Below are 21137 nucleotides of genomic sequence, written 5' to 3'. Positions count from 1 at the left end.
TTCTTTTATGACAAACATTAAATATATATTCAAATACCTTTCATTTTTGGCAGAGTTTCATTTTACAGACTGATTACTCCTACATGGTATCAAAGATTTTCCCTAATATGTGTGAATTTACAAGACAAAAACCTAAGAGTGGAGGTGGTTTTAAAAACTAGGGTAAATTCCAAAAATATGACTAGGTCATATGGGAAACTTTACAGCTTAAATCATCTATTACCTTCAATAGATCACCCAGCTAATGCAATGTGGCTTTGAATGCCACAAAACACTTTTAATATCACAAAATGGCAGCCATCTTGGAAATAAGCCTACACTGAAAAAAATGATGTCTGCAAAATTGTTAAAGTTACACAAACAAATTACATTTAGTAATGTCCAACTTAATTTGTTTGTTTAAATTCAGCCTAAATAAATTGTTTGCAATCACTTAACTTAAAAAAATTAGTAAATCCAATGAATCATCTTTGAATATATTTTTTTAGTGTACATAATGTTGAATTCTTGTTGTGGCTGAATGCTCTTTTAGCAAAGCGATGGCTAACAACTGACTGTCTCAAGCCTCATAAAACCTCAGTTTACACCTCAGATAGTCGAGACAAACCAACAGACAAAACCACATCAGACAGTGACCGGCAGATACTGTATACTATATCCTCCATCTTTGAGGCTTAATCCACAAAGGCCATTAACATGGCCTTAAACTTCATTAGTTCATAATAACTGACAGTGGCTGACTATATAAAACAACTTCAGCTGCATTTCTGCTTCAGTTTATGCTATTAACATAAAGTTTGGCCATTCAATATGCGGTTTAGGCTACCATTGAAGCAGAATATAGAAATGAAATGCATTTGTGATTGAGTAAAGTCGTGCAGTCTGATAGATACGTTTTGTGTGTTTGAATACAGAGAAAACAAAAGTGTGTGTGTGAGAGAGAGAGAGTGAGAGTACAAAGAGTTTTGTGCATTGTGGTTCTTTGCTTCAACAAATGCGACACGTTCACGCAGAAGGACGTTTCCTGCTCTCGCTGTCGTGGTCGGAAATGGAAAATTCAGAAAAAAGGATTGATCATTTCAGCGTTTATATGATCTGTATCCTGTACTGTAAAACCATGCTTCCAATGTACTGTTGTATTTTGTAATATTGCGCATATTATAGAGGGTAGGGTGTGAAAAAATAATGGTTAATAGTTAAAAGAACAGTATGTAAAATTTCAGATCCGAAAAATAGACTTGAATGTATTATGTTTTTAATATTAGAACAACATTTAGATGATAAAAACTCTTATTTTTATTAGTTTCTATACAATAATATCATTTCTAAACGCAAACGGGGGATTTATTGCATGTACAAATCAGAATAACTATACCGTGCAATTACAGTTTTGTTAAATTTCAAGGATATAATCAAATATTTAAGACCAAACATAAAATTCTGAGAAATTATTCAAATAATGTGGTTTTATTACTGTTTGAAAACTTATTTTCAAAAATAATGGCAAGATTTTGCTTACACATATATAAAAAAATCAATGCATGACTAAAACACGAGTGGGCCTATTTAACTTTCATAAAAAAAAAAATAAATAAATAAACCACAGATTTAGCAAATTTCAACAAAAAAATACATAGATTAGTGTATTTCTTTTGTTTAAAATGTATATTAAAATATAAAATAAAGCAAATTCCAATATTTAAATATTAAACATTTTCATTGTCACTTCTTTTTAATAAACAATGACTGACTAAATATGACAAATAAGTGCTTTAAATGTACATTTAACTACTGTGAGCAGTTGATGACTCTACACAACCTGCCTTACTTGTGATGTGAACGTTTGCAACGAATAAGGTAGCCGCTACATTTCCTGTTTGTAACCGAAAACATCTTAAGACGATAAAAATAGCAGCAAGAATACTGCACTTGTTCTTGAACATGCTCGAGTACAAGTGAACGGTTTTATCAGACAGGACTTTATTGGAGATTTGACCCACCTAAATCAGGATGGGAGGTAAGATAAACAAATCTTTAACACATCTGTATGCAAACAATCGATGTTACTTTTGAATGCGTCATCTTTAAATTAAAGCTCTCCATCAGTAGATGTTCTTGTATAATGGCAGACTGAAACTGTATAAAAACGCTGTATTCGTTTGACTTGAAGAGTTTGAAATGCTAACATTTTAAGACTTCTTTTCAATATGTTAAATTACACTTGTCATGAAACAGTTCTGACTAATACAAATTGATCCAGATTAGAGAAGTGTATAAATAATATGGAATATAATAGTTAAATCTCTTCTGTAGATTCATGAAATCCTTTTTACTTATCGAAGGAAACTTCTTGATTTTCTTAAGGATATGTGTGTGTAATTATAAACAGTTTGAGATCTGTCCTGCCTAAACCAAATTAATGTAAATGTTATGATATTTATTTATAGAAAATTTTCAGGAATTAATAATAAGGGTCACACTTTATTTTACTTTACAACTCAAACTATTAACAAACCACTAACTATGACTATTAGCTCAGTAAACTACTAATTATCTGTTTAACAATAGTTAAGGTGTTTGGGTAGGATTACAGATCTAAAATGTGATCATACATTATAAGTACTATTAAAACATTACTTTAGCTGCTTGTTCAAACTTATTTAAAACTTGTTAAAACAACACAATTCTCAAGGATTTTTTTTTTGGGGGGGGGCCAACTTAATTGTTTTATGTTCCAATAACTTAAATTTGTAAGAACGATTAAACTAGATTTGTGGTGGGACAACATGAAGGAATTGTGTGGAACCCTGCATTTTTTACAGTGTGTGAATCATTTAAGCATTAGCTTAATAAATAGTTAATTCTTCACTTGTTAAGCCTTAACTGGACATTATTATATTCTAGTTATATCCTAATTGAAATGAATGGCAGATTGATTAAGAACAAATGATAAATTTAGGATTTGCTAATGCTTAATGCACTGTAAAAAGCTATTAGTTAACTGTATTTAAAAAAAAGTGAGTAAAATCACATAATTGCTAAGAATTAAGTTAAGTCAACCTAACAGTTCACAATGGGTTTAAGTTACAATGGGTTTACTTACATTATTTTAAGTAAAGTCAACTTGTTGCTTTTAAGGCAATTGGTTTACTCACTTTAAGTAATTGTTTTGCTGCCTGTTCAAACTTACAATGAGCTGAAACAACACTATTCTTAAGTTGCTTTATGTTGAATCCACTTAAAATTGTAAAAACAAATAAGTCATCTTAATCAATTTGTGTTGGGACAACATGAAAGAATTATGTGGAACCCAGCATTTATTGACAGTGTTATAAAGTGTTACCCTAAAGTGTTGCCAAAATAATAATAATTTAAAAAAACAACTATACAAATAAAAACTGGACCAAATGTTAATCTGATTACCAACAGGCAAAATATGGTGGAAATAAAGAAATAAATGTTTTCAAATAAAAATTATGAGATGTAAAAGATGTAGCCAGAACAATATTTGTCAAATAATGAACTGTCCTTTAACTCTCTTTAGATCGATGTGACTGTACAGCTGCATATGTGGCAGTTGGTCTGCTATCTATTGGGCTGCTGATATCTCTGTGTTTAAATGTCGCTTTCTATTTATTAAGAAGAAAGGAAAGAAAATGCACAGGTATGTTTTCATACAGTAGATCTGAATTGTATAGAATGATGTGACCTTGGACTGCAAAACCGGTCATAATTAATAAAATAAAATTGAAATACATACGCAAAAAGCTTTTGCACTGATGTATGGTTAGTTGTGATAGGAAAATATTTGGCCAAGGTACTGGAAGATCTGAAGGTTAAAAAAAAATCTAAATACTGAGAAAATCGCTGAGAATACTCTGAGAAGATTAAGTTTTTAATCATTTGCAGTAAGGAAATTGACCAAATATCTGAATTAAGCATGATCTTTTACTTAATATTCAAATACTTTTTGGCACCAAAGGAAAATGTATCATTTCAACCCATAAAATGTATTTTTGGCTATTGCCATAAATAGACTCATGCGACAGTAGACTGGTTTTGTGGTCCATGCAGGTCACATATTCAGAAAGTAAGTTGAGTTGACAGTTACTTGTAAACATTAAACTGTTTCCTTCCTTTCGTATTCAGCAAATGAAAACATGTATGATTATGGAGACGAGGCTTTACGCCGAGATTCACTTCAGTCTTACAGGTGACACATTAAATGAAATAAAAACATGTTTGAATTGATCGCAGATCCTTTTCACGCAGCCACAGCCCTTTGAATGATGGAAATGTGCTTTCGGTTCTGTGTTAAGCAGGTTTGAGGATGATGAAATGGAAAGACAGGAAAATCCTATTTATGGCAATATCTGTTTAGACGGAGGAGGTAGGTTTCGCTCAGTTGTTTTAAAGTAATGAGTGCTGCTAATAATTCAGCTGTTATGGTAATGGGGAATGTGTTGTGTATTTAATGCAGGAGCTTTTGAAATGGCTGAGGATGTCTGCTATGAACAGATGTCTCAGGCAAGCACAGTAAAGCATGGATTGAAGGTATGTTTTTTAAATAAATCGCTTTGGAAATTGCTGATATTTGAAGGCATTCGATGCAAATAATGTTTGATTTCGGGATTTAAAAAACAAAGCATGCAGCTGACCTACAGTAAACATTGGAAAATATAGTTTAAAAAGCTGTTTATCTGTTAAATTTTGAAGCATAAAGGTTTTATTACTGTTTTTATTAAAAACGGTTTATTATGTAAACCGTTATTTTCATTATAGTGACCCTGCACCATAAACCTCTTACAGTCTCATGTGGCATGCGCATATTTTTGGCATTAAACAAAAATACATTGTATTGTTCAAATAATATTTTTGTTGTGACAAAAATCATTAAAAAAATATATAATGTTCATGTTACATTAAGATATTTTGTACATTTCCAAATGTAAATGTATCAAAGCTCAATTTCTGATTAATAATGTGCCTCGTTAAGCACTTCACTAGGCATCTTTAAGGGTGATTTTCTCAGTGTTTTATTTTTTTAATCCTCAGATATTAGATAAATCTCTGTTAAATATTGTCCTGTCCTAACAAACCATTCATCAATGGAAAGCGTATTTATTCAGCGTTGTTGATTCCAAATCTAAATTAAATAAAATGAACACGAATTACTTAAGTTTGATTTAAGTCATGACTTAAGACTTTTGATTTTGTTGTCTTGTGCAAAGACAGACTATATACACATGTACATACTTGTTTGTTTATTTATTTGTTTCTGTGTTTAATTGTTGATTGGCTGGATATTGTTCTTTAATAGATGACTAACCAGTAACGAATTGCATATTACAAAATGTGATTCTGTTTGGGTTTTCAGAAATGATTCTGTTGATTTATATATGCTGATTTGCAGCTGAAGAAATATTCCTGATTGTTATCAATGTTAGAAACAGATGTGCTCGTTTTTATCTTTTAATCTTTTTTTTTTTGGATGATATGGAGTTTTAAATGCATTTAATAATCAAAAACACATTTCAGAAAAGACATTTGTGTAATGTATTAAAGATTTTAACTCAAATAAATGTTCGTGAAAATATTAACAACCCCAATAATAATTTATCATAACAAAGCAGCAACTATATAGGATTTCTGAAGGATCATGTGACACTGGAAAAATGAGTTTTAATGCTTATACTTCATCTTTGAATCACAGGAATACATTTTAGTTTAGAAATATTATTTCTAATATTTAATTTATTATTTAATATATTTATAATATTTTTAATCTTTCACTTTGTTTTAAATCCTTCACAAGATTGTTTTTTTACTTAAAAATGCAAACAAATAGACTTCTTTTAAAGTTATTTTAAAATCTTACCAATCCCAAACTTTTACCAGTCATTTAACTCTCTCGTTTTATGCAGTTACAAACATTTTATACATTTTTAAAAGTAAAAAGTGTTGCTTATTACAGGTATTTGTATTGCAACTTGACCCCAAATTATAAAGCAGACCTTTATCTACCAAATACACAATACTGACTTTTGTTGCATGATAATTTCAATAGCTTAATCGTTATCAAAGCATTCACGAAGAAGGCTGCGTGAGAATGTACACATGATAACTATTTTCGGCCTGCACGCCCACACATCTCATAGAAAACAGACACGTGTGGTGCAGAAGGTTTTTTAATGAACGTGTCTGTGGTCAGAGATCTCAGACCACTCTTCAGCAGAATGTGTGTCAAAAGCTTCATTGTCATTACACATTTATAATTCACTTGATATGCAGCAGCGAAAATACTTCTGCAAGATACTGAGCCTTGTGAAGTTAAAATCAAAACTACATTGACACGTTTTCATTCTTTAATGAAATATTGTAGAATATACAGTGTCCATGCACATCTATATTTTTTAATATGTGTCCTTTTAATTTTTACTTAAAATCTCTGATTGACATGCATCGGCGCGATGACCAAATAATATTTACAATACAGCAACCTGTTATTTGAAGTATTAGAGATGCAGAAAATAATGATCAAATCATATCCTGAAGGACATAATCAAGTACCATCCAATTTCTTCTTGTTCGGGATGCTTTTTTAATTAGATATACAGTTAAAGTCTGAATTGTTAGCCCCCCTTTTCTTTTTTTTTTCCTTTTTAAATATTTCCCAAATGATGTTTAACAGAGCAAGGAAATTTTCACAGTATGTCTGATAATATTTTTTCTTCTGCAGAAAGTCTTTTTTGTTTTATTTCAGCTAGAATAAAAGCAGTTTTTATTTTTTTATGAACCATTTTAATGTTATTAGCCCCTTTCAGCAATTTTTTTTTTCGACTGTCTACAGAACAAACCTTCGTTATACAATAACTTGCCTAATTACCCAATCCTGCCTAGTTAGCCTAATTAACCTACTTAACCTTTAAAAGTCACTTTAAGCTGTATAGAAGTGTCTTGAAAAATATCTAGTAAAATTAGATTTACTGTCATCATGGCAAAGATAAAATAAATCAGTTATTAGAGATAAGTTATTAAAACTATTATGTTTAGAAATATTTTCAAAAGATCTTCTCTCCGCTAAACAGAACTTGGGGGGTTAATAATTCAGGGGGGCTAATAATTCTGACTTCTACTGTATGTCACAATAGAGAGAGAAAACATACCCTTCTGTTTCATTCCAAAATTTGGTAATAAGTTGTAGAGTATTTCAACATAAAAATACTATTTTAACATTAAATTTCATTCCTAAAGTGCGAATTCAAGGCCTGGTTTACATTTTTTTCACATTTGAAAAGCTGCTTTACTCTAATATGTGTTACAATAGGACAAACAAATATGATTTTAACTTTATGTTCATGCCAAAATGTGCTATCGAGTTTTAAACTAGTTTTACATAATAGTCATAAATCTATTAACATCTATGACTATTTGAATATTAAAAGGGATCACTAATGTTCAAAATTAAGCCCTGTCAAACTTGATTTTATTATTTCTTGTTTGAGATTTTGAATTGAATAGGCATTATAGACAACATAATTTCATTTTCAATCTTTGGCTTTGAGTTTTAGGTTTTCTTAACATTGTTATCTATGAAAATCTATTTAAGGTCAACTTTATTTATATAGCACATTAAAACAACATTAATGTTGACCAAAATGCTTCACAAACATGGCAACAATAATAAACAATTTAAGAGACGGGGCAATATATGCTACAATAAAATTTAAAACTAAATTAAATGTCAAAAATCTGTATTATGTAAATATTACATAACGTATATAACATATATGTAAAATCTTTGTTTTAATTTTTTTTGTGTTATTTATTAACATGCTATCTATAATAACGATTTTTATATTAAAATCAGTTCTCAACTTACAAAGCCAAGCCCCGCTCAACATTTTTACACATTCGACAAGCCATTTTACTCAGATATGCATAGATAATACTGAACAAAAGACGATTATGTCATGCCATCCTCAACTAAAATGACGCAAGTATGGCTATTTCAACATTAAAATCAATTCTCAATGGACAAAATCAAATCCTGTCACAATAAAGAATAAAAAGATGATCTGTTTTGTGTTAAAATTTGGTATTTCAAGAGTAAAATCTACATAAATACATAACATGTCAAAATTTAGATCAATACCCAATGAAATCATTAGTTCTGTTCTACATTTTATTTATTTATTTTATTCTGATATAAAGCTCAATCAAGTAGAAAAGTATGTCAGCTTTGTCTCTTGCCAAAATAAATAAAAACAATCATGCTGTACATTTTTTCTTATACTTAAGTTGTTTCACATCATAAGAAAGGAGGATTACAGATTTAATTTAATGCCAAAATTTGTCATTTTTTACTGAAATCAACTCTAACTGAAGTCCCAGCCTATTTTTCTCAGATATAAAGACAACTAAGAAGAAAGACAGCTGCAGCTTCTGTTTCACGCCATTATTTGGCATCGGTTTTAGACTATTTCGACCTTAAAAGCAAATATCATTTGACAAAATCAAATAGCGACCTACATTCTCTCAAATATAAACACAACTGAAAAGAAAGACAATCGCAACTTCTGTTTCACGCCATAATTTGGCATCGGTTTTAGACTATTTCAACATTAAATGTCAAGATGCTAGATATCAGGATGCATGTTTACATTCTGAGTCTCAGAGAATCTCATGTTAACAGCATTGCACAACTTCTTTTTGTGACCTTTGCTATGTTGCAATTTAACCTAAAGGTCAAACTGAATTTTTTTTTTCTTTTTCCTATAAGCACTGAATGTGTTACATGATAAAAATACAGCTTAGTTTTCTTTGTAACCAGCTAAACATTAGATATTATGGAGGAAAACATTATGTCAAGGTTAATCTTAGTCTTCCAGTTGATGCTTTTCTCTTTCATTTTTTAATAAATTAATTTCCATCATTGTGATTTTCTCCCAGGTCCAGCAGGGGGACGTATCTTATGCCTCTCTAGATCTGACAGCCAATAAAAAGCGCAGGAAGAAGCGAAAATACCAAAAACAGGCTCAGACTCACCAAGCCCAGACGCATCCTCAACCCTCATCCCAGCAGAACTGCCTGGACCAGCATCCTGAGGATGATAGCGCCCTCCCATCCCGGACCAGCAGCCTCATGGTGTCCCGTCACAGCATCTACCTCAACAGCCATCAAGTAGCCCTGGAGGCCGAAGAAAGGGAGAGAGAAAGAGAACGAGAGAAGGAAATGGAAAGAGAAAGAGATGAAGATGCAGAGAGAGAGTTTGAGTTGCAGAGAATTTTGCACGAAGGCTTTGATCACTCTCTTGGTAGATCAAGACAAAGTTTAGAACAGGACAGTTTACAGCTTGAGAGCTAAAAAAAAAAAAAAAAAACACATTTAGCATCTTAAAAGTAGAAACACAGGATATTGTGGGGTGAGATGTCAACATCTATAGCTTAAAATATTTTAAGCTAAGTGCTAAAGTACAGGTCACCACATAGCTTACTATGATTCCTGTGCTGAGAGGAGACCATTTTAAGTTTCCATGTATGTTGTTGTACATACTAAAAATAATATGTTAAAATATATTTATCTGCTAGTTTATTGCTATTTTTAAATGATATTTAGGATGACAAATAAAAAACTTGTAAGCTTTAATAGTCATCATTTGTAATGTATTTTTGTTGTTTTGTTTTGATATTAAAGGTCTTGGTGACTCTTTTATCTGTCTTTTTTTCATTGAAAGCTTTGAAGGTGCAAAAATGTACCTAATATTTTCTAAAGGTGTAGGGGTATGTATTTATATCATCTGTTAGACGCTCTTTTAAACGAAAAGGTCTTAATAAAAAATAAAACTAAGTCTTCATTGTGTCTGTTTTACGTAAATACATAGAAGACAGAAATAAATGCAACAGAAAAAACTACAGTAAGCTTGATAAGCGATTTTTGCAAACTTCCGCCGCGACAAATCCTGTGACGTATTTACTCTTGTAGTCACGTGATTGTGAACATGGCCGCGCGCTGCTGAAAGTCATGCTGTAGCTCTTAGACATCGATTCTTATTTTCGTGGGTTTTGTAATATATTTAGACTTATTTAGACGTTTCTCTATATACATATATATTGCTAGCAGTATAATAATGGACCCCCAGGGACAACTGCGTAATGTAAGTATGATATCCAACGCGTCCATATCTTTTAGATTATCCGTGAATGTGACAAATATTTTATATGTATTTAAAAATATATATGTTTTTAATATTGTGCTCTTTTATGTAGTTACGAGACTTCCTTCTCGTTTATAATCGCATGACGGAAATCTGCTTCGATCGGTGCTCAAGCAATTTCAACTACAGAAATCTGACAATGGATGAGGTGAGGCTTATATATGCGATCCTGCACGACAAAACCAGACATAAGTGCCTTTTTAATTGTGAGTTATGCTTAATTTAAAAGCTGAAAAAATAGGCTTCTAGTTGATGTATGGTTTGTTGGGATTTGAACATATTTGGCCGAGAAACAACTATGTGAAATCTAGAATCTGAGGGTTCAAATAAATCTAAATAGAGGGAGAAAATACTTGTAAAGCTGTCCAGATTAAGTCTTTAGCAATGCATATTACTAATCAGAAATTAAGTTTTGATATATTCACAGTCGGAATTTTACAAAATATCCTGATGGAACATCTTTACTATGGATAATCTTTACACAATATTCTAATTATTTTGTCCTTTTTTTTATCATTTCGACTAGGCAAGGGCGATTTGGCCTCAAATCAAAGTCTCGATTAATTGAACATTTTAACTCGATTGCGATTAATTAACGATTATTTTATTTATTTATTTAATGTTTTTGCCCTTATAGTTTACTTCACTGACACAGTGAATTTTGCACAGTAAATATGCTCATATATTACAAGTGAGAGATTTCTGAATGAAGGGTGCATTACTTGATTTTAAATTAACTAAAGGAAACACCATTTACTGTCTATGATTATTTATTGAAAATCAATGTTGAACAACTGAAATTAAATCAGGCATTGCTTAAAACAAACTTTTCTTATAAAAAAGTGAAAATAAATAACTTGCACTTTTAGAAAAATGTTTTATTGTTTTCAGTGTTTATCATATTAAAAGTAGAAAATAAGCAGTATCTCTTTAAATAAAATAACTCTTGTATATCCTGTAACTAATATTTTAAACTGCATTTCTTGCATCTTCTGTAAACAAATATTTTAGTGTAAATAATTATTTTAACGTAATGGAAAACACGCTGTCTCAAGTAGGCATGGGATGATAACCATTTTCAAGGTAAAAGTCAAGTTTTTAAAACCGGCAAAATTTTCTGTAGTACCATTCCTACCTAGATTATGTGTAAGATTTTTTATTTATTTATTTATTTATTTTTTGTTTTTTAGGACAACAGTATCTCCAGCAGAAAAAATATCCAAAGATGCCGTTATAAATTGTAAAGAAATCTGTGTTTTTGAAACAAATGAAGACAGCAGAAGTCTGTGATTCATTTGAATTATTTAGCCTGACATGTTTACTGCTCCAAAATATTATAAATCTTCAAAAAGATAAAATCAAAGGGTTTCAAAGGGGAAAAAAGTTTTAGTTTTTTACCCAGACATTTAAAATTAATATATTTTAGAGCAGTGATATATATTTTATACAGTGATACCGTGAAACCATGATATTTTATCCAAGGTTATCATACCGTCAGACTCATACACTGGCCCATGCCTAGTCTCAAGACATCTCTGGCACAGCTTCTAATCATCGTCACTGCAGTGCAAAGTAAGGCTTAAGTCTAGGTCCATCGTCCTACTTGACCAGAGATTAGATGTGACTGCAAACCCTTGACTCCACACATGTTAGGGAATTAATTAATTAGATCTATTATAAGTTCTGAATGTCAATTTCGATTACTTTTCAATTAATCGGCCAGCCCTAACTCATACCATGTGTTTTTGGCTATTGCCAAATACATAAATGTAGAACATAAGACCATTGTTGTCGTTGCATATGATTTCATAAATGAAATTTACCTATGTATGCAACTAAGTTATTTATAATTTTTTTCATGTATACCATTATAATCAGGCACAGAGCAAAAGAAGAAACATTTGAAATGAAAAGGACTGGTATGAAAATCAAGTTAGCAATAAAATAATAATTGACTGATGTTTATTAACTCCCTATTTTGGGAAAAATTGGCTTTATTTTAGCACGTTCGGACTTTCATAAATTTCATAAAAGCATTATTTACTCATTTGAGATAATGAAATCATATTAGCAGCAAATGACTATCAAAGTACAACATTCTTCACAGTCAGTTAAATAGCGCTAAAGCTGTTTTGAAGTTAAACTTGCATGCAATTTCAGACAGAATATTGAAAGTAGCACAGTAAAGAATATAGAGATCATGTTACAAGTTGTCACTGTTCAATGTGCAAACACAGTATAAATCCAACTTTACCTCAATCAACTTCCTGAGATGTGAGATATCTAAAATGTATTTCTGTAATTTGTGTGCATTTACATCACAAGTTATGAACATACTAACATACATGGGTGCAAAACAAAAGATCAAAGATTAGAAAATTAAATAGCTTCATGAACAAAAATTACAAACCAACAAATTTTCTGTTATTTTTTTCACACATCTGCATCACAGGGCAGAAATATACCAATATTATCTGTTGCAAAACAAAAGAAGCAAGATTTTAAAATTAAATACGGTCACAGACACATTTTTAAAAAGTTTTTTAATAACTTTTATAAAAGCCACATAAAAGACTGATATATCAAATGATGCATAAGATAATTGCGTATGCAAACATTTGAAAGTTTTTAAAAAATATATATGAGCAATATCACACTCGTAGTATGGCTGTAAATCGGCACTGGTGCGAGGCGTGTGTTGTGTATACCACCAGTGACGATATACAGCCGTATTGCACTGCTACAAGTGTGACATTGCATTTATACAACAATATATAATTACAATATTATATGCATACAATTATTTCAATATTTGTAAAACTGTAGTGAGTTTATTGATCTGCTGTCATTCTATGTGGGCGGAGTAATACACAAGGTTGAAGAGGCTGTACAAGTGCTGTTATTATGGTTAAATCGGACGGCTATCAGCCAAATCAGATTCGAGAACCAGGGGTCCGTTCTTCGTACGTCGCTTGAATGATCTCAGATGATTTGGCAGATCCTGGATCTTTTAATCTTAATAACTTAAATCTGGCTAATTTGGTTCTTCAAACAAGTTCGCGAATCAGATTAAAATGTCTGGATAAATTGATCTGAGATCGCTGCGTGTGTTGTGAAGGACAGATCTATCGATCCTCAAAATCATGATCAGCAATGCAATGATTGGCTGAGGCACAGCAGCGTAATGACATCATCTGATTAATATGCAATTATCCGTGTGAGCAAAATTACATAAAATTAGCAGTAAAGGGTTTGTTAAATACGTCACGCAATAACTTTCCACATTTGTTGTGAGCTGCAGGCTTTACATTGTCAAGAGTATTCATCATGTATTTCAGTGCATATCAATGTATTTCGTTCTACATTTAGAGACTCAAGTTTTTTTTAATCGATGTAAGGAATAACTGCATAAATTAATTTTGCATCAAAAAAGCATTTTGATATTGGTAAAGGTGTCTGCAACTTTTTTGAGGCATCAAATCACTGCTATATTTGCGGTCAAAACACGTGCATGACTGCATGAATTATTATCATTTATTTATTTCTTTATTTTTTTAAAGTCGAATATTGTGCGCATTTGTATCTAAAAAGTTAATATCAATAAATTTTCTGTTTAAACCAACAGGTGGCAGTCTTTGTACTTTATTTCGGAGTGCAGATTGCATAAGTTTTATTAATATATATATTTTTACTTTATCCATTCATTTTCTTTCCGGCTTAGTCCATTTATTAATCTGGGGTCGCCACAGCGGAATGAACCACCAACTTATCCAGTTTTATATAGCGGATGCTCTTCTAGCTGCAACCCATCACTGGGAAACACATACACACTTATTCACACACGCATACACTACTGACAATTTAGCCTACCCAATTCACCTTTATCGCATGTCTTTGGACTGTGGGGGAAAACGAAGCACCTGGAGGAAACCCATGCGAATGCAGGGAGAACATGCAAACTCCACACAGGCGACAGCACTACCTACTGCGCCACTGTGTCACCTTTTATAACTTTATGAATAAAAAAATATTTACTATTTTCCCAAGTGTATATAACTACTGTAAGAAAATATCAGCATTTAGTACATACTTTCACTATTATCTTTGCTTGAACTGACCCAATCTAATCCTGTTTATATGAAATGAGCCTGCTCCCAAGCAGGTTTGAGCTAGCAGAACTTTCAGATAATTTTTGAAGAACTAAACCATCCTTGATAATGTCAAATCGTCAATATTCAAATCCAGCTAACTGAGTAATCCACGTACCCCAGATTTAGGAGTGCAGATTTCTTTTGCCATTATATTCACATATACTCCCATTTGCCTCTTTTGTTTACATTGTTTTACCAGGAGCGCTGTGTAGACAGCTGTGCAGGCAAATTAATAAGGACCAATCACCGTTTAATGGGCACGTATGTGCAGCTGATGCCTGCGATGGTGCAGAAGCGCATGCAGGAGATGGAGAGCAAAGCTGCAGAAATGGCTAAAGCCGAAGCTGAAGCTGCAGCGAAAGCAGGAACATCAGCATCAGAAAACCCTTCTACTGCCATCACAAACACATCAATCCAGGAGATCCCAAATACATCTTCTCCAGCACCCGAGAGCTTCCAGATCCTCTCATCTACTAATAATACATCAGATATTAAGACATCATCAGTGACAAATGGCTCAGCTTTTGGAGAAACAAATTTGCATACAATAACAAACGACGGAAAAACCTTTACAAATCAGTCTTTAGATGGACTGGTAACACCATCCCCTGTGAACACATCAGTTTCTGAAACACCGACTGCAGGAGGCGCAGGACAAACTCGATCGTGATGGTGAGGTGAAATGTTGTTTATGCTGCATATTCAGTCTTAATACAGCCTAAAAAAGTCACAGAAGCCTTTTAAGACTGATCTTTTTTTGGTGGAATGGGCTTCATGAATATTTAAATACCTCTATTACAACATTGAATAATTATGTACTGCCGCCCGGCTAACATGTGAACTCTTTCTTTTAATAAAAATGCTCCATGTGGAAACTAAGATAAACATTGAGCCTTATTTATCTTATTTATTATTAAATCAGTATGTGTTATATTTAGTTACATAAAGCCACCATGAAATATATTTTTGTTTTTTTTTATTCATTAATTTTCCTTCAGCTTAGTCCACTAATCTATATAGAGAACATTCTCAAGTTATGGTTCAAGTTGGCTTTATTGTCATTTCAACAATATACAGTGCAATACACAGTGAAACGAAACGAATGTTCCTCCAGGACCAAGGTGGTACATCAAACAACATAAACTGATGACATAACAAGAGCGCAAAGTGTGGTTTGTGCATTCTTTAGTGCAATAAGACAGGACAGACAGCGCAGGATAAGACAAGTAACAGTAACGCCGACCAATACACTCTAGATATTGTGCAAATATTTAATCAAATACACTCGCCGGCCACTTTATTAGGTACACTTTACTAGTACCAGGTTGAACCCTATTTTGCCATTAGAACTGCCTTAATTCTTCGTGGCAGAGATTTTACGAGATACTGGAAATATTCCTCAAAGATTTTGCTCCATATTGACATGATAGCATCACGCAGTTGCTGCAGATTTGTCGGCTGCACATCCATGATGCGAATCTCCCCTTCCACCACATCCCAAAGGTGCTCTATCAGATTAAGATATGGTGACTGTGGAGGCCATTTTAGTGCAGTGAACTCATTTTCATGTTCAAGAAACCAGTCTAAGATGATTCACGCTTTATGACATGGGGCGTCATCCTTCTGGAAGTAGCCTTCAGAAGATGGGTACACTGTGGTCATAAAGGGATGGAGATGGTCAATAACAATCCTCAGGTAGGATGTGTCGTTGACATGATGCTGGTATGCTGAATTGGTTCTGGGCCCAAAAGTGTGCCAAGAAAAGGCAGGATGGATCCATGCTTTTGTGTTCCAAATTCCAAATTCTTACCCCACCATCAGTAGATTGCAGCCGAAATCGAGACTCATCAGACCAGGCAATGTTTTTCCAATCTTCTAATGTCCAATTTTGGTGAGCCTGTGTGAATTGGAGCCTCAGTTTTCTGTTCTTAGCTGACAGGAGTGGCACACAGTGTGGTCTTCTGCTGCTGTAGCCCATCCGCCTCAAGGTTCAACGTATGGTGTATTCAGAGATGCTCTTCTGCATACCTCGGTTGTAACAAGTGGTTCTTTGAGTTACAGGCGCCTTTCTATCAGCTCGAACCAGTCTGGCCATTCTCCTCTGACCTCTGGCATCAACAAGGCATTTGTGCCCACAGAACTGCCGCTCACTGGATATTTTTTCTTTTTCGGACCATTCTCTGTAAACCCTAGAGATGTGTTTGAAAATCCCAAAAGATCAGCAGTTTCTGAAACACTCAGACAAGCCCGTCTGGCACCAACAACCATGCCACGTTCAAAGTCACTTAAATCACCTTTCCTTCCCATTCTGATGCTGTTTAAACTGCAGCAGATCATCTTGAACATGTCTACATGCCTAAATCCATTGAGTTGCTGCCATGTGAATGGCTGATTAGAAATTTGTGTTAACAAGCAGTTGGACAGGTGTACCTAATAAAGTGGCCGGTGAGTGTTTAAGTTCTGTACAGGTAAACATGTACAGAGCGGTGTAAAAAAAAAAAAAAAAAAGCAGTTGTGTGTGTATCAGTCCAGTTTCTGCATGTTGAGAAGTCTGATGGCTTGTGAAAAGAAACCGTTGCGCAGTCTGGATGTGAGAGCCCGAATGCTTATGTATCTCTTTCCAGACTGCAGCAGAGTGAAGAGTTTGTGTGAGGGGTGTGTGTGGTCAGCCACAATTTTGGTGGATTTTCAGATGCAGCATGTGGTGTAAATGTCCGTCACAGAGGGGAGATCGACTCCAATGAGTTTCTCAGCCGTCCTCACTATCTGCTGTTGTGTCTTGCGATCCAATACGGTGCAGTTCTCAAACCAGGCAGTGATGCAGCTGCTCAGGATGCTCTCGATGGTTCCTCTGTAGAAGGTTGTAAGGATGTGTGGTGAAAATTGTGCCTTACTCGGCTTCCTCAGATAGTAGAAACGCTGTTGACCTTCTTTGTTATGGAGCCGGCGTTGAGGGACCAGGTGAGCATCTCCACCAGGTGAACACCAAGGAATTTATGGAATTCTATACTGATCAGTGGCTCAGTCCTTTATTTATCAGGGGTCACTACAGCGGAATGAACCGCCAACTATTCTGGCATATGGTTTATTCATTCATTCATTTTTTTTTTTGGCTTGGTCCCTTTATCAATCAGTGGTCGCCACAGTGGAATGAACTGCCAAGTATTCCGGCATATGTTTTAATGTTTTCCAAAAAAAAAATTGTCATGTCCATAGCGTTATATAACTTTTTCTTTAATGTGGCAAAAGAATACTGCTATTAATAATCTAAATGATAATAAAAATGCGATTGATCATTCTTTCTATTAGTGAATTTTTTAATTTTTTGAAAATTAAACAGATTTTTTTTATTAGACAAATTTAAAAAACTACTGTATAGTCAACTTTAAAATCTGAACAAAATATTATTTTATTATACGTTTTTTTTTTTGTTGTTTGTTTAAAAAAAATCCTGCTGAAAATTATAATCCTTTATATGTGTTTTAATGTCTTCCCTTAAACACCAACTTGATGGAAACGATGCACCTACAGAATACTGCCTTTGGTAAATGGTTAAAAATTAAGGAAGAATGTTTCCAACTCCACACAGGCACATTTCTGACCAAAGTAAAAAACATATCCCGAAGCCATGTTTTCGTTCGCTGTCCAGCCGAGGGCGCTGCAGTGACGCTGATCTTCACGGAATGAGTGTGTGTGTCTGCCGGCGGGGAGGAGATCTCAGACTCGGGCTCTAGTAGGGTGTGGACGCTGGAAGATTGTCGGTCCAGACCGTCCCAGTCATCTCCGTTGGTCCACTCCACCTAAAAGCGGCCATATAAACAGGTAACGATGATTAATATGATCGATTGAGTGTAAGAGAGGGAAGCATGAATCCTGTGTTGATCCTGTGTAACTTAGTTCAGGCACTGTGGGCGTATTTATGACTGCTAGCAGCATTAGCGCAGTAGCCCACTGCAGTGCAAAAGTGCTGCCGAATGTCTATAAATAAAGCGTGAAAGGGGAAATGATTTCAGTATGCAGAATTAAGCAAGTTAACATTCAAATCGTGGTATTTTTCTTTTGATTCACTCACAGTTACGAGTCTTTGGTTACTCTTTGAATGGACTGTCTGTTAGCTCCGTGGCTAATGTCACTGCTTGAGAGAGAACACACGTACCTGTCTGTCCGTCCGCCTGTCTGTCTCTCTCTGTCTGACTATCTATCTATCTATCTATCTATCTATCTATCTATCTATCTATCTATCTATCTGTCTGTCTGTCTGTCTGTCTGTCTGTCTGTCTGTCTGTCTGTCTGTCTGTCTGTCTGTATATTTGTCTGTCTCCCTGTATTCATTGCCTTGTCTTAATCTCTGTCTTTAACATAAGTTGCATATCTCTTTGAACGTATACATGTCTGTCTGTCTGTTGCCCTCTAAGTCTTTAACAAATAATAATAGCTTCTATCTGTCTGTCTGTATCTCTTCATTTGCCTGTCTTTATCTTTTTCAAATACTAATTGAACGCTATCTTTCTCCCTCCCTGTCTGTCTGTATATCTCTTCTTTTGCCAGTCTTACTCTATGTATTGAACAAATTCTAGTATCTTTGAACTCTGTCTGTCTGTCTGTCTGTCTGTCTATCTATATGGACAGATATATCCATCTATTATTCTGTCTGTCACTATCTCTTGATTTGCCTGGCTTACTGTCTTAAACAAATATCACTCTATTTGAAGCTGTCCAACTAACAAATATATATATCTCACTGAACCCACACCGGTCTGTCTGTTTAACACGTTCTTATCTATCTTCCTGTTTGTAATATATAAATCATTTTGTTCCAATTCTCTTTGACCACTTGTCTTTCTGTCTGAGGAGACCTGTCTGACTGTTCTTTAAACTTACTTGCATACCTGTCTGTTTCACGTTTTGTTTATTTTCTTTTTCATTCCATCCAGTATTCATTTTATCTGGTTGTCTGTCTAAACCAGTGTTTCCCAACCCTGTTCCTGAAGGCACACCAACAGTACACATTTTCAAGCTCTCCCTAATCAAACACACCTGAATCTACTCACCAGAACATTAGAAGAGACTCCAAAATTTGAAGTGAATGGGTGAGATAGGGGAGACATCCAAAATATGTTCTGTTGGTGTGCCTCCAGGAACAGGGTTGAGAAACACTGGTCTAAACAACAGTTACCTGACGTCTACTTATCGTTTTTCTCAATATGGATCTGTCTGGGTGTAATCCTTCTCATCTTTGTAGAAGTCTGAACTAAGTTGTTTACCAAACTGAATCAGTACCTATGCGATTTGTTTCTGTTATTTAATTACTCTGTCATTTTCTCCAATTGAACACTTTTGTTCTTTCTAAGTGTAGGTTTTTTTTTTTTTTTTTTGTACGAAATCGCTCCTTTATTCCAATTTATCACCATCTGCAACATACAGTTGAAATCAGTATTATTAGCCCCTTTAAGCTATATTTTTTGTGTCAATTAAATTAAATGTCATCATTTACTCATCCTTCACTTGTTTCAAACCTGTTTGAGTGTCTTTCTTCTGTTGAACATAAAACAAGGTATTCTGATGAAGGTTGGAAAAAAACATTGACTTCTATAGTATTTTTTTGTTTCTAAAATCAATGTAGCTGCTTTTTTTCCAGCATTCTTCAAAATCCCTTTTTTTCCCACATTTTTTAAAAATGTATTCAGTGAATTTAGAAACATGATCCTAATATTGGACTTTTAGGAGCAGAGAACAGTTCTTGCAGTAGAAACCAAACAAAAGCAATTCTATTTTGTATGTGTATTGCAAAAAAACTCATTTAACAAATGTGGAAAGCTGATGCAGTCCCCACCTTTGAAATGAGGGCTAGAGAACTTGGAAATATGTTACACTTAGAAGATCTGAGATTCACACTAAGTGACAAATTGTCCATTTCAAACAAGATTTAGGAACCATTCATGTTATTTTTGCAGAAAGACTGACTGATAGTCTTTTACAAGACTATTGTATGTTAATTAATTAATTTTATTTCATTATTTTATAATCATCTCATAATTATTTTATAATATCTCTTGGTTTCATTGTCCATATACACCTTGCTTCAATTTTAAATTTTTTGTCCCAGCCAGTTCCATATTATGATTGTAACCAGGGCTTGACATTATGCATGGGCTGGTATAAGATTCTGACAGTATGATAACCTTGAATAAAAATATCACGGTATTGTGCTCACTGCTCTAAAATATATTCTTTTTAAATGTCTGGGTAAAAAAAAAAAAAAATAATAAACCTTTTTTCCCCTTTGAAAACAATATATTTCATTTTTTGAATGATTTATGATATTTTGGAAGCAGTAAACATGTCAGGCTAAATAATTCAAATGAATCATTGACTGTCCTCATTAGTTTCAGAAACACAGATTTCTTTACATTTTAAAACGGCATATTTGGATATTTGTTTCTGCTAGATATACTGTTGTCCTAAAAACAAAAAAAAATGTAAATAAAAAATCTTACACATACCTTAGGAACGGTCAGGGGCGTATCGGACATTTAAAAAGTGGTGGGGGACGGCTGTATGAGATCATACATTCATATAATTATTAATCACCTGTTTCTAAATGGTCTGTCTCTAAAAGTGAGGGAGACAGATCCCCACCCAGAGGTCAGTTAGTTGTGCTGCTTCTCGATTCTGAGATCACATTTGCATGCATATTGACAAACAATCATAAATTATAATTCTAAACTTTAGTGACTAACCAGAATTGGACACCTAAAAATGATTTTCAG

At 33.7% G+C, this 21137-nt stretch overlaps 3 protein-coding genes across 4 annotated transcripts in view; all 3 read left to right on the top strand.

Moving 5' to 3' along the window:
- The first annotated feature begins 1881 nt into the window (after positions 1-1881).
- LOC130236505 (uncharacterized) lies at positions 1882-9612 on the top strand. 2 transcript variants are annotated; one of them, XM_056467229.1, is made up of 6 exons: positions 1882-2017; positions 3545-3664; positions 4150-4213; positions 4323-4390; positions 4481-4554; positions 8953-9612. In XM_056467229.1, the coding sequence occupies exons 1-6, from the start codon at positions 2011-2013 to the stop codon at positions 9364-9366; spliced, it is 747 nt and encodes a 248-aa protein (XP_056323204.1). In that variant the 5' UTR covers positions 1882-2010; the 3' UTR covers positions 9367-9612. The 2 variants fall into 2 exon arrangements, with proteins under 2 accessions (XP_056323204.1, XP_056323203.1); XM_056467228.1 differs by having other exon boundaries at positions 4320-4390.
- A 377-nt stretch (positions 9613-9989) lies between these two features.
- Positions 9990-15252, top strand: timm10b (translocase of inner mitochondrial membrane 10 homolog B (yeast)). The gene is made up of 3 exons (XM_056466928.1): positions 9990-10156; positions 10269-10364; positions 14567-15252. The coding sequence occupies exons 1-3, from the start codon at positions 10130-10132 to the stop codon at positions 15035-15037; spliced, it is 594 nt and encodes a 197-aa protein (XP_056322903.1). The 5' UTR covers positions 9990-10129; the 3' UTR covers positions 15038-15252.
- Positions 15253-18068: 2816 nt separating this feature from the next.
- Positions 18069-21137, top strand: part of ilk (integrin-linked kinase) — a 32401-nt gene continuing 29332 nt past the window's right edge. Inside the window, exon 1 of the mRNA XM_056466876.1 lies at positions 18069-18189. The gene's annotated coding sequence lies outside the window, so the exon portion shown is untranslated. The remainder of the gene's footprint in view (positions 18190-21137) is intronic.

Source organism: Danio aesculapii, chromosome 10 (assembly GCF_903798145.1).
Source record: "Danio aesculapii chromosome 10, fDanAes4.1, whole genome shotgun sequence".
NCBI lineage: Eukaryota > Metazoa > Chordata > Actinopteri > Cypriniformes > Danionidae > Danio > Danio aesculapii.
Note: the sequence above shows the minus strand (reverse complement) of the source record. Positions and strands in the feature narration are given on the sequence as shown.

What these genes read in the sequence shown, in the direction of transcription:
- LOC130236505 (XM_056467228.1), top strand. An exon ending in GATTCACTTCAGTCTTACAG is followed by an intron (nt 4,214 to 4,319) that starts GTGACACATTAA and finishes TTCTGTGTTAAG; the next exon opens with CAGGTTTGAGGATGATGAAA. An exon ending in TATCTGTTTAGACGGAGGAG is followed by an intron (nt 4,391 to 4,480) that starts GTAGGTTTCGCT and finishes TATTTAATGCAG; the next exon opens with GAGCTTTTGAAATGGCTGAG.
- timm10b (XM_056466928.1), top strand. Translation starts at nt 10,130, where the DNA reads ATGGACCCCCAGGGACAACTGCGTAAT. An exon ending in CCCAGGGACAACTGCGTAAT is followed by an intron (nt 10,157 to 10,268) that starts GTAAGTATGATA and finishes TCTTTTATGTAG; the next exon opens with TTACGAGACTTCCTTCTCGT. An exon ending in GAAATCTGACAATGGATGAG is followed by an intron (nt 10,365 to 14,566) that starts GTGAGGCTTATA and finishes TTGTTTTACCAG; the next exon opens with GAGCGCTGTGTAGACAGCTG.